The sequence below is a fragment of the Ostrinia nubilalis genome, chromosome 12 (genome assembly GCF_963855985.1).
Source record: "Ostrinia nubilalis chromosome 12, ilOstNubi1.1, whole genome shotgun sequence".
In the NCBI taxonomy this organism is placed as follows: Eukaryota; Metazoa; Arthropoda; class Insecta; order Lepidoptera; family Crambidae; genus Ostrinia; species Ostrinia nubilalis.
The window spans coordinates 14,713,511-14,725,194 of record NC_087099.1 but is presented as its reverse complement, the minus strand read 5'-3'; the positions used below and the strand labels follow the sequence as shown (position 1 = coordinate 14,725,194).

At 41.2% G+C, this 11,684-nt stretch overlaps 1 protein-coding gene across 1 annotated transcript; it reads left to right on the top strand.

Annotated features, from left to right (window-relative positions):
• Window positions 1–3: 3 nt before the first annotated feature.
• Window positions 4–9,779, top strand: LOC135077025 (uncharacterized). Its single transcript, XM_063971616.1, has 10 exons — window positions 4–121; window positions 224–1,568; window positions 1,638–1,875; window positions 2,032–2,169; window positions 2,439–2,535; window positions 2,623–2,721; window positions 2,792–2,940; window positions 5,561–5,734; window positions 8,405–8,567; window positions 9,300–9,779. Exons 1-9 carry the CDS (start codon window positions 119–121, stop codon window positions 8,553–8,555), a joined length of 2,394 nt encoding a protein of 797 aa, XP_063827686.1. The 5' UTR covers window positions 4–118; the 3' UTR covers window positions 8,556–8,567; window positions 9,300–9,779.
• The last annotated feature ends 1,905 nt before the right edge of the window (window positions 9,780–11,684 follow it).

Sequence of the window (11,684 nt, the reverse complement as noted above, 5' to 3'; positions counted from 1 at the left end):
GTCATGGCCTGTCAGAATTGCACTGAAATATTTTTAAATACGTAAAGTACGCGTTTCGGTGGTTACACTGCGGTTCATGTTGTAATTTGTATTATTTTTTGTTCTAAATTGTCTTGCAATGGTAAGTACTTTCATTTTTTGTATCGTTTCTATAGATTTATGTTCAGTCGACTGAACTTGTATTTGTGTGAGAAATGTGACCGATAGAACTTTCCTGTTGTAGGACGAAGAAATCGAAGATCTAGTAGGCGACGTAAAATATACAGATTCACAAAAAAGTGTAGCCACTTCGAACGTGTACTCCCTGGACTTCACCGACAGTAGCTCCGATAAAAACAACTCCTCCAGCAAGGAGACCTACGTCATCGAGCTTGACGAAAGCGACGACAGCGAAACCACCTTCCACCTCCACGGAAACCAGAGCGTCATCAACCTGAGAGACGTGAGCAAGCAAAGAACACCCTCAAACATGAACATCCAGTATGAAACGATAAACAAAATCAGCAAAGCCACTTCAGCTACCTTCCACACTTGCTCCATAGCCCAAGAAATATTTACACAAACCAGCAAAACTATCATTGAACTAGCCGAAACAGAGGGTGCTATAAGAAAAGCTATAGACAACAAAACATTAGAAACCCAAACGTCGTTTATATCCATATCGGAAAACAAAACAGTCGAATACAGGATACACGTTACAGAAGCACATGCTGAATTCGCGAGACATGTAGATAATCACGTAAATAATGCCAACAATGTATGCAGCATCTCACGTAATCAAATTATCAGTAACTCTTTAGATGATGGATCTTCTAAATTTCCCATTTCTGAATCGGAGAACGATCGAACTGATGATACCAAGAGCGACAATAGTAACAGCTCTAATAACGATGAGGTCATCAAAATTGTCGACGATAAAGACGTGAAAGAAAGCGATTACAGTGAAAATAAAGAGGAGTATGGAGATAGTAGCCCATTTGAAAAATCTGATACAGATATTGATGAAGATTCTCTTTTGTGCAACGAGTATATTGAAGGCAACAAAAACTACAAAGGAGATAACACTAGTGATACGAGTGAAGTACCAAAGTCGATTGATAGTGATGTTGAAGATCTGTACAAAAAGCTGTCTGAGAAAATGTGTATAAACGTTGAGAGAACTTGCGAACAGGATTTAGGTCCTCGCTTTAACACGTTGTCTCCTTTGACCGAAGAGTCAGAAAGAGTTCCAACAAAGAAAGAAAGTATTCTGGATATAACACCAGACTGCAGCAATATATCTGATTTGAAAGATGATGATAAATACTTACTCTTCACAAACAGCACTGGTATCAAGGTGAAGGCTTTGCCTAACGAAGAAACCAGAAATGATCGAGAAAATTTCAAATTGCCTCCTATAAAAAGCAATCAGTCTTGTCCTACAAGCCCTCACTTGAATTTCTTGTTTTCTGGAAACACGCAACGGTCAAATTCACATAAACCTAGAGAATGGGGTGTAGGGGACAGGTGGGAGATAGGAACGAAAGATTTGGCTGCAGGCGAAAGTCCCCTCATTAGTGGAAGAAGTGGTAAGTAAAATGGCAGATGTCTTTTAACCTTTTAAGTATGTCTTGTCTAAAAAAGGAATATTATTGTAGATCCAGCAAGAAAACCCGACGCTCTGCAGCTACCCCCCATACACGCGGAAGGCCATCCTAAACAGAATATCCCTCAGACTACAAACACATCCGAGGTTAAAGGTCCTCAGTGTTTGAAAAAGCCTGAAACTTTTCTAGCAAGAGTTAACGAATCCATAAGTATAAAAGATAAAATCACGGAGCTCAAGATGAGCAATAACAGTTTGAGGCATTGGCCATCGGGAAAGCATAATGTTACGTAAGTATTGTGATTTATGTGTCTTGGTAAGGGTGATATTAAGCTGGGTTAAGAATATCAAAGTGATAAGTAAGTTGTCAATAGAAAAAGCTTGTAATGAAGCTGAGTCATAACTTGAAGAAACAACAAACCCGATTATAAAATCCACCCTCTCAGGACATCAGAAAGCAAGACAAGCAGAAGTGCATCTCCAGGCAGCGTGTCACCAGACGAGAGCCGACTGGGAGACATCGCTGAAAGGGGCTGCGACGCACTCTGCGTGGAATTGCTACGGAGACTGCGATCAGCTTCTTGGTACTGCAATTATACTGAATTGGCGAGCGGTGGGATCATGCTGTTCTTAATCTTTAACTTTTGGGGTTTCAAATTTAATTCTGTATGGAGCTCTTTCACTTTGTGCTAACCCGTTCTGCACATGGTGTCTGTAGTTATCTCATGTGTCATCCTGAAACCATTATTTTAGTTCCCCAGTTATCCGCTGGCCAGATCCTCCGCTCCTCTCTATGCAAGAGTGCGAGCTGGTTTTCAGTGACTGACAGTAACACGAAATTTAATATAACCAGGTTTGAAATAGCGGACACATTAGAAGAAATTCCAAGAGTCATGGAGAAGTTCTGGGGAATCATACCAGAACACCGCATCGCTGATCTGATCAGACAAGTTCGTATTTTTTAGTTTATTGTCTGCTTTTTATGCTTTTGACAATACACTAGCTTTAAGCAACTCTTTAAATCCACTTTATCGCAGGTGAGCGGTCATGTTGAATCTCCACGAACGCAAGTTGCCCGCTCGGCATGTCATACTTTGGCGTCAGTTTTGAAAAATACTAATTATACTAAAAAACCAGTAAGTGGAAACAACAGTTTTAATAAGTAAGACACTCCTCTCTGGTTTTAACCTGATCACCGTTGGACAGGATTTCTATGAAGCTGTGACGACGTTGCTCGTGAAGACAGGCAGCTTCAGCCGGCCGGTGCGGCGCGCTGCTAACGTAGCCCTCGACGGTATAGTGTGCGGCGTGGAGCTGACGCATGCAGTTACGGCGCTCTGCATACATGGAGTCGGGTAATGCATAATGAATTCTCGTTTGTTTCAACCAAACGTCCACCACGTTCCACAAAGAACGGTCCTGCGTTACCAAACGTCCAACCACGTTCCACAAAGACCGGTCCTGCGCTATCCGCATTCAGATGCTTTACCAGACCGTCGGACCTCGGAGTGAGAGGCATACCTACTTGATGTTCGTTGTCAGGTCCGTGGTTGCTATCCGAGAACTTTTCTGCCCCAACGCCCCAACGACCACGGTCGGTAGATATCTCTTTCTATGATCTGAGGTAAATATCGTGCTCTTAAGTGTATGAGAAATCTACCTAACCCTATATGAAGGAACCTAGTTGTTTCATAACTCTCTCATGTCCATGACCGTATTACTTTCGTAATCTTAGATTACATCATCTAGTTTGAATCTGGATATAAGTTTAATGTCATGTGGATGATGATGATAACTGGCGCCTTTCTAAAGAATGCAGTATTAATAATGATAATACTAATCTGAATGACAAATCTTTTTACAACGGCTTATCAGCTTATACATATTTTATGTCGGGAGAAAGTAAATTTAGTGTATCATGTACCTATAGATAAGACTAGCGGTTTTGACCGACTACTCATAGGAGGTTAATGTATCAAGAAGTACCGATTTGGTAATCGTCTTGAAGCTCTGTGTGTGGTAGCCACAACATGCCTAAAATTCCGGACTAGTCCACAGCCCATCGATAGACAGATTCGGAACCCAAAACATCTGAAAGAAAAGTTCATGGCTAATAAACATTGCTTATCAGGCGACGTGAGGTGATCATAATATGACAAACAGGGTTCGAAAATATCCTTATGATATATATCCGATATATATCTGATAAATATCATAAATATCGGATATTTATGATATATATCCGATATATATCGGATATATATCATAAATATCGGATATTTTCGAACCCTGATGACAAATACTCTGAGTGGGTTACATTTGATTATGAAAGCAGTCTTCACTTGGTTTTGATAACAGATTCGGCTTGTATCTATATTTGCAAACTTGGTAAATAACTTGATATTCTTGAAGTTTGATAACGTATCAAATAACTACGTCAGTTTGCTCTTGTAGGTGTGGTTATTTAAACAACATTATCATCTCATGACATCTTATCTAGGGTAGTATCTTATCTTTTACATGAAGGTTCGATGTACTTCTACCTTTTTACATTGTTTATGGTTAAGATAACTTCTGGTTCCGTACCTTCAACCGTTTTTGGGTTCTACCTACTAGAAGTCTACGAGTTTTTGATAGCGTGCGACAATTTTGCGCCCCTTGCCATCTGCGACTCCTCTATTACTAAAACCCTTTACTGCTCTCACCTGGGATAGACCCAAGACCTGAATATTCTGCTATTATGTAAGACCATCAATCTAGTAATTCCATTCACAGCCACAAAACAAAAGCCCACTGTGGCACTGGTACGGTGTGCTGCCGCTCGTCTCCTAGTCGTGTGCTGCGCCCTAGCGGGTGGTGGAAGAGATTTGCTGCGCAGCATGCCACTCTCTTTCACTCAAATCTCTTACCGTTCTTTCAGCTCTCACTCTCAATCTAGCAATTCCATTCGCAGCCACAAAAGCCCATTGGTTAGATGTGCGGCCGCTCGCCTCCTAGTCGTGTGCTGCGCCCTAGCGGGTGGTGGGCGATACTTGCTGCGCTGCGCACCACTCTCTTTCACTCAAACCTCTCACCGCTCCCTCAGCTCTCACTCTCAATCTAGCAATTCCATTCGCAGCCACAAAAGCCCGCTGGTGCGATGTTCAGCCGCTCGTCTCCTAGTCGTGTGCTGCGCCCTAGCGGGCGGGGGCGATACTTGATGCGCTGCGCACCACTTTCTTTCACTCAAACCTCTCACCGCTCTCTCAGCTCTCACACTCAATCTAGCAATTCCATTCGTAGCCACAAAAGCCCGCTGGTGCGATGTTCGGCCGCTCGTCTCCTAGTCGTGTGCTGCGCCCTAGCGGGTGGTGGAAGAGACTTGCTGCGCAGCACGCCACTCTCTTTCACTCATCATACCTCTTACCGCTCTCTTAGCTCTCACTCTCAATCTAGCAATTCCCTTCGCAGCCACAAAAGCCCGCTGGTGCGATGTCCAGCCGCTCGTCTCCTGGACCTAGTCGTGTGCTGCGCCCTAGCGGGCGGGGGCGATACTTGATGCGCTGCGCACCACTTTCTTTCACTCAACCCTCTCACCGCTCTCTCATCTCTCACTCTCAATCTAGTAATTTGTTCTGCAGCCACAAAAGCCCCTTGGTTAGATGTGCGGCCGCTCGTCTCCTGGACCTAGTCGTGTGCTGCGCCCTATGGGGCGGGGGGCGATACTTGATGCGCTGCGCACCACTTTCTTTCACTCAAACGTCTCACCACTCTCTCAGCTCTTACTCTCAATCTAGCAATGAGGGTTTTCGCGATTGAAAAATCCGCCAGATGGCAATACGTAGACGCGAGGTCCAAATGCTGCATGATTGGTTATTTTTGACATGACATTGACAGATATGTCAAAATCCACCAATCACGCAGCAGTCAGACCCACATCCACGTCCCGCCATCTGGCGGATTTTTCAATCGCGAACACCCTCATTCCCTTCGCAGCCACAAAAGCCCGTTGGTTAGATGCGCGGCCGCTCGCCTGCTAGTCGTGTGCTGCGCCCTGGCGGGTGGTGGAAGAGACTTGCTGCGCACGCGGCCCCCTAGCGCGGTTTGCGCACGGAGGCATGCGCTGAGGGCGCTCGCCGCTCTTCTAGAGGACAAGAGCACTGATACCAGGTATCAAACCTTTTTATTATGACGTTCATTAGTTCCAAATTTGTTTTTTTTTATATATATAACAAGGCAGGTGTGTTAAGTGGGATGCCAATATCTGTGTGGGATGCAGTCTAGGATGGTACATATCTGCCATTTAAAAACCTATTCACTTTCGCCTTGAAAACAGCAGCAGGCAGCGAATTCCACTCCCTAGCTGTTATTATTTTTATTTTTAATAAGTAATGAGGGCTATCGTTTTTATACTTAACAGTTGGCACCCCTGGCGATTGACAGGACCTTACTCTACAGTGGCGCCATCTTTATGAGTGCAAATGCGATAGTCCTCCTACCACTCTAGCGCTCACCAGTTGGTGTCACTGTCTTCGCTACTAACAAGTGACAGGACCTTACTCTACAGTGGCGCTAACTGGTGAGCGCTAAAACGATAGCCCTCATTGGATAGAATGTCATCAGCCAGTCGGTCTTCAATAGACTGTGAAAGTGTGACGCCACAAGCCTATAAGGTTGTGTGGGCATTGGGCAACTTTTAACAGAACGTGAAAGAAGTCAATAGCAATTTATTATAACTATATGCTAAGTAGGTTAGATTTAGATTATTAGGTCGTACAATTTATTGGTGTACCTACTATGAAAATTCAGTTCATAATACGAAGGCTTTCATCTAGAAGAGATAACAACCTATCTATCTGTTGTTACAGCAAACTTAATTACGCGCCTTTTGCTAATACATAATTTAACATTATGTAGGTACCTAATGAAAGTTCACCTGTAGCACATTTAACATTCATGATTCACGCTATCAATGTTTAGATACAAGCGCGTGTTTCTTCATGTCCACGGTCGTGAAATACATTTTTCATGCGTTTACATTCATAAAACCTAAGTGTCAGATAACTGGCTGTTAAATAATCATGAATAAGTACTGCAAACTGATAAATAAACTACTACAGTCACTTATTGGTTAATCTTTAATACGTTCACCTACAGTCCAGAGCAACAGCGTGTCATTCAATTTCATACAATAAATAATCTTTAATCTTTGGACAATTTCACACAGCGCCAGCTAGCCCCAAAGTAAGCAACTTAATGCTTGTGTTATGGGTGCTAGCTTAACGGATATACTACTTATATACTTTTTTTTTTTAAATACATAAATATTATACATAGTCACACCCAGACCCGTCACAGAAATTAAAATTCATCATTTCAATTTCTGCCCGGCCGGGAATCGAACCCGGGACCTCTCGGCATAGTAGTCCGTTCTGAACCACTACACCAAACGGCCGACGAATGAATTGAAAGATTAAGATTAAGCGTAAGATTTTTACGTAGGTACTTACAAATGTTTCTATCACTTTGTGCATAAAAATGCATACGCTTTCGGAGTATCTACAGAGGCAATAAAGTGCTATAAGATCCGAATGCCAAGGACAATAAATATTCAAATACGCACTAAACGTCCTTTTATAGGTACAAAGTATATGGGAGAACCGCTGACAGATTTTAAAAGGATGTCAATTGACTATAGCTATTTGCGTCACCTGACATTGGCGGAATCACTGCGTGCCGATTCAACGAGATTGTCCTTTTAAAAAAATACTTTTGTGTCAACTACCCTCCATCATTAATATTAAGTAGGTACATCACAGTGTCACACTAATTGTTGCTACGGTTTGATGATATCGTGGTTTCCGAAAGCCATAAAAATAACATAAAAAAAGCCTTCCAAAAAAAAGAAGAAAATCAGGCACGTTTGCCGCGCCCTCAGATTTACAACAACGTTAAAACTGTTTTGTTCTTTATTTCAACGTGTTTATTCCGGGCTCATCTGGCCGTCTGGTTTCGTTTTGAACTATTTTGTTCTTTCTTTCAACGTATTTCGTTTCACCCAAATGATGTCCACTGCTGGACAAAGGCCTCCCCCAAAGCAAAGGACGGTCCTGCGCTGCCCGCATCCAGGCTCTTCCCGCGACCTTTACCAGATCGTCGGTCCACTTAATAGGAGGCCTGCCCACGCTACGTCTTCCAGCCCGTGGTCGCCACTCGAGAACTTTTCTGCCCCAACCAGGCCTGTTCATCTCCGCGAGTTTGCATCGAAAACAAACGACGACGTGAGACACTTATTCGACAGGACAATCACGAGCGAGTATTGACGCACGCACGTGTATTCGTCACCCATTTGCATTGTAAAGACAATAAACTATATGTAAAAACGGCGGTGTAATTAATACTGTGCAGTATTTTTTAACTGCCTGAATAATAATAGAAACACAAAATATAATTCATGCTTATTCATGTATTTCCTCCGCCATTTTCCGCAGTTTGGCACCTCACGTCACACATCATTTTACCACTTTACCGAAGTCAGCCCTATCGCTTCGGCGTAGTACCGATATCTGACGTTTGTCAACAAAATGGTGCTCGATTCTTGAGACAAGCTAAATTACACCAAATTGTTAACGACATTGAGCATACATTTTTTTAAATACCTTCGCGAAGAAAATCTTCTGTACGTGGTACTTATTATTATTCTGTGCCCCAACTGCGATCGTCTCTACGAGCTATGTGCCCCGCCCACTGCCACTTGATTTTAGCAATTCTGCGAGCTATGTCGGTCACTTTGGTTCTCCTGCGGATCTCCTCATTCAACCAACGTATTTATTTACGCAGAAAGTACGCCGAGCGGCTGTACTCGATGCTGCGGCCGCTGGCCAACTTCGAGGCGTTCTACCTGACGGACGTGGAGGTGGAAGTGGCCGCTCGCCAGATGAAGAGGTTCGACCAGCTGCTGCTATGCGGCCCGCCCAAGGACGCCAGGTGACGGCTGAGTGTGGTGAGAATAACTCTTACTTACATATTAGTATTAGCATTAGCTTCGACTACACCAACGCGTGCAGATCGCCATCGCCGGTGCGATCAAAGGCCAATGACAGGTCACGCGACCTATGACAGTTGGCGCGGTATGGGCGTACCCAAAGATCAGCTGATACCTTCCCTCAACCCGGAGATTGTACGCCACCTACTGTCCCTTACCTTTTTTACACGCTGGAACAGGACTTGAAACTGGGGCACATGAATCCCATTGGTCGCCAGTCGCCGGTGATTGTGAACAGAGCGTGACAAGGCGGGCTTGAGTTTCAGAAACCCAGCTGTAGAACACGATCATGTCGGAGTAGTGAAATAATCATGTTTGACTGTACTTAATAAGAATTGAGTATTGAGTACTTATTTGAGGTTTGTGAGCACAATCATAAACCTTTTTTCGTCTCTATGCTTTTTTCAGACCCTTTTAAAATATTGTACCTATTAGGATTTTCCATGGATTTTCCTTAAAAATTGTTTTCGTTTCCGCTCCGTTTCGTAATACGCTTGATATTAATGTGTAATGCGTAATAGCCACTAATCCTACGCATTTTTGAGTTGATTGAAAATGGCGAATTAGCAAGGCCACCAAAAATTCCCCAAACGTTTTGACGTAATGTGGTTATTCAAAATCAAAATTATGCGCCATTAGTCTTGATCTTGATGAATAAACTTGCTCAAACGTCAATGTCTTGTGTTTTAGATCGTACATGCATGAACTCGGAGAAGCGCATCAAGGCCTCGTCGTCTCAAGTTCAATATGTAGAGATGGTCACACGACTTGAGTTGTAATTAGGTAAACTCACGTAACTTAACGAGGTTTTTTATACTAATAAGTGTTTAAATAATGTATTTTGAATCTTTTAGTGCTCTTCTGACTAAACAAAAGTCGCGATAACTCAACAAAAATATAAAATCTTTAAAAAATAAAACAAGCTATCACAAAAAGATTGCACTCAAAATATAAATGTTATCTCCTGTTTTTACTGCACATGAGGGCCGGTTTTTGTAAATATTATTTTTATTGCGTTTTGTAAACAATTTAAAACTAATTAACGGTGTGTGGCTTCAGTTAATCGTTGTTCCGTTGTTTTTGTGTAATTGTGACAGTCGTATTGAAGTGTAAAATAATGTTGATTGTAATGATATTAAACTCTGTTTATTAAACGCTTTATTAATGGTCTGATTGTAGTTTGCCATAATGTTTCTATTAGGTAGTAATACTACTACCGTAGTATATCATATTTTGGTCATAAAAGGCGGAATGACAAAATCAGGTATTTTGAACTACTATTACTGAATAAAGCTACTTGGTATTAGGGGATTCAGAGATACGCAGACTCAAATCTTCTATCTAAACGTATCTGATCTATCAGCGATTTAAATCTGGTGGTTTTAGCAAGCTGGAGCGTTAAAGATTTACCTTTGTTTTGTCACCTGTCATGCGCTTGCCGAACCCTAACTTCTAACTACGCTATGTTCTTCAGATTAATTTCGTTACGGGTCAATGACAGTTTAACTTGTCCCCAGGACAAACTTTACCTCAATTAGTTGGGATTTTATTGGCGGTCAAGCTGTAGATTCTGGCTACACAGGAGTTGCAGCGGTGGGAACGAAAGATGGTAATAGTAGTCCCGAAGCCAGAGCGTTAACTAAAAAGATATTATATTTCTGGTACAAATATCACTATGATATTGTATCAAGCCGGGCCGACTCTAAAGTTGTTAAAAATATCTGATACAACATAAGTAAGCTTCTAGATATTATGTCTATTAAGATAAATTATGATAACTTGATAAATAAGCACAATGAATAAATCAGTAGAAACCCAATGGGCAAGTCATAGCCCACGCGCTATGTCAATATCTTTATTGCTCTACATTATTTACAAAACAATGCCGCAATTGTAACTGAACGCGTAAATTATAATTTAATAATAAGATAATTAAGGTAAGTGCCCCCTACTTCGGTATATTAAGGCTCTTACGACTTTAACATTTTATTTAAAAATAACCAAGCATGATATCAGTATGAAACCTTTTTTATGCTAAACTTTGGTCTTTTGACAGTAAGTTAATACATAATTTATAGTTGTATAGTTTGAACTTTTTTTTATATTAATTGTTCTGCAGACCTCTTGTTTGGATCCTGTTTCGTGACAAAATTTTGCTCTGTTTCTAAGTTCGTGAACTCATGTCCCCTATTTCGGGATAAGGTTTTATGCATCCAGTTAGGATATTTTAATAATGATTAAGGGTTTAATAAATTTAAAAACGATAATATAAATTTAGAATAAAATAAATCGATATTACTCACCTGAAATATTCATAAGAAATAATGTGAGTCTAGCTAGGTAGGTACGTACCTACGTATAATATTTTGATTTGTTAATTCTAACAATATGTGAAAATATTTATATTATTTAGAAATGTAGGGGAGGGGGGGGGGGGGGAAACTTAACCCCTCCCCCCTTCGTACCCATAAAATTTAGATTTTTTATTTCTAGCGATATGTGTAAATATTTATTTAACCATTAGAAATGTGGGGGGACTTAAACCCCCCCCCCCCTCTTCGTACCCGTGAAATTTTGATTTGTTATTTGTAACGATAAGTATGTGAAAATATTTATAATGATTGCCATTAGATTCCAGGGGTGGGATTATGGGGAGGGGGGGACTAATCCCCCCCCCCTTCTCCCCATAATCCCTCCCCTGGAGCTGTTTCAAGTGAGGGTAGCCCCCCCCCCCCCCTGAAAATAACCCCAGATACGCCAATGACTCATAATAAAAAGTAAGTAATTAATTAATTTCTTAGGTAGGTAAGTATTAAATACTAAAAAATATGTCGATTTCTTTGATGGTATGTGTCATAAAAGTACCTAGCACCATACATTTATATATCACGAACTTGGAAAAAAGTAACAATAATACGGTTCCTTGTTTGGTGATACTGATTATTCCAAATTTCCCAAGTAAAATTCATGGATTATTGTCAAAATGTGTCAATTAACTATTATCTATCCCATATACAATACAAATAAACAAAGATAAATAAAATAAATCGAAATAAAACCAAAATTATGCTGGTA

Bases quoted from the DNA above. Each gene is read 5' to 3' on its own strand.
- LOC135077025 (XM_063971616.1), top strand. The intron at 1,569-1,637 runs GTAAGTAAAATG...ATATTATTGTAG, and splicing joins CCTCATTAGTGGAAGAAGTG to ATCCAGCAAGAAAACCCGAC. The intron at 2,941-5,560 runs GTAATGCATAAT...TTCCCTTCGCAG, and splicing joins CTCTGCATACATGGAGTCGG to CCACAAAAGCCCGTTGGTTA.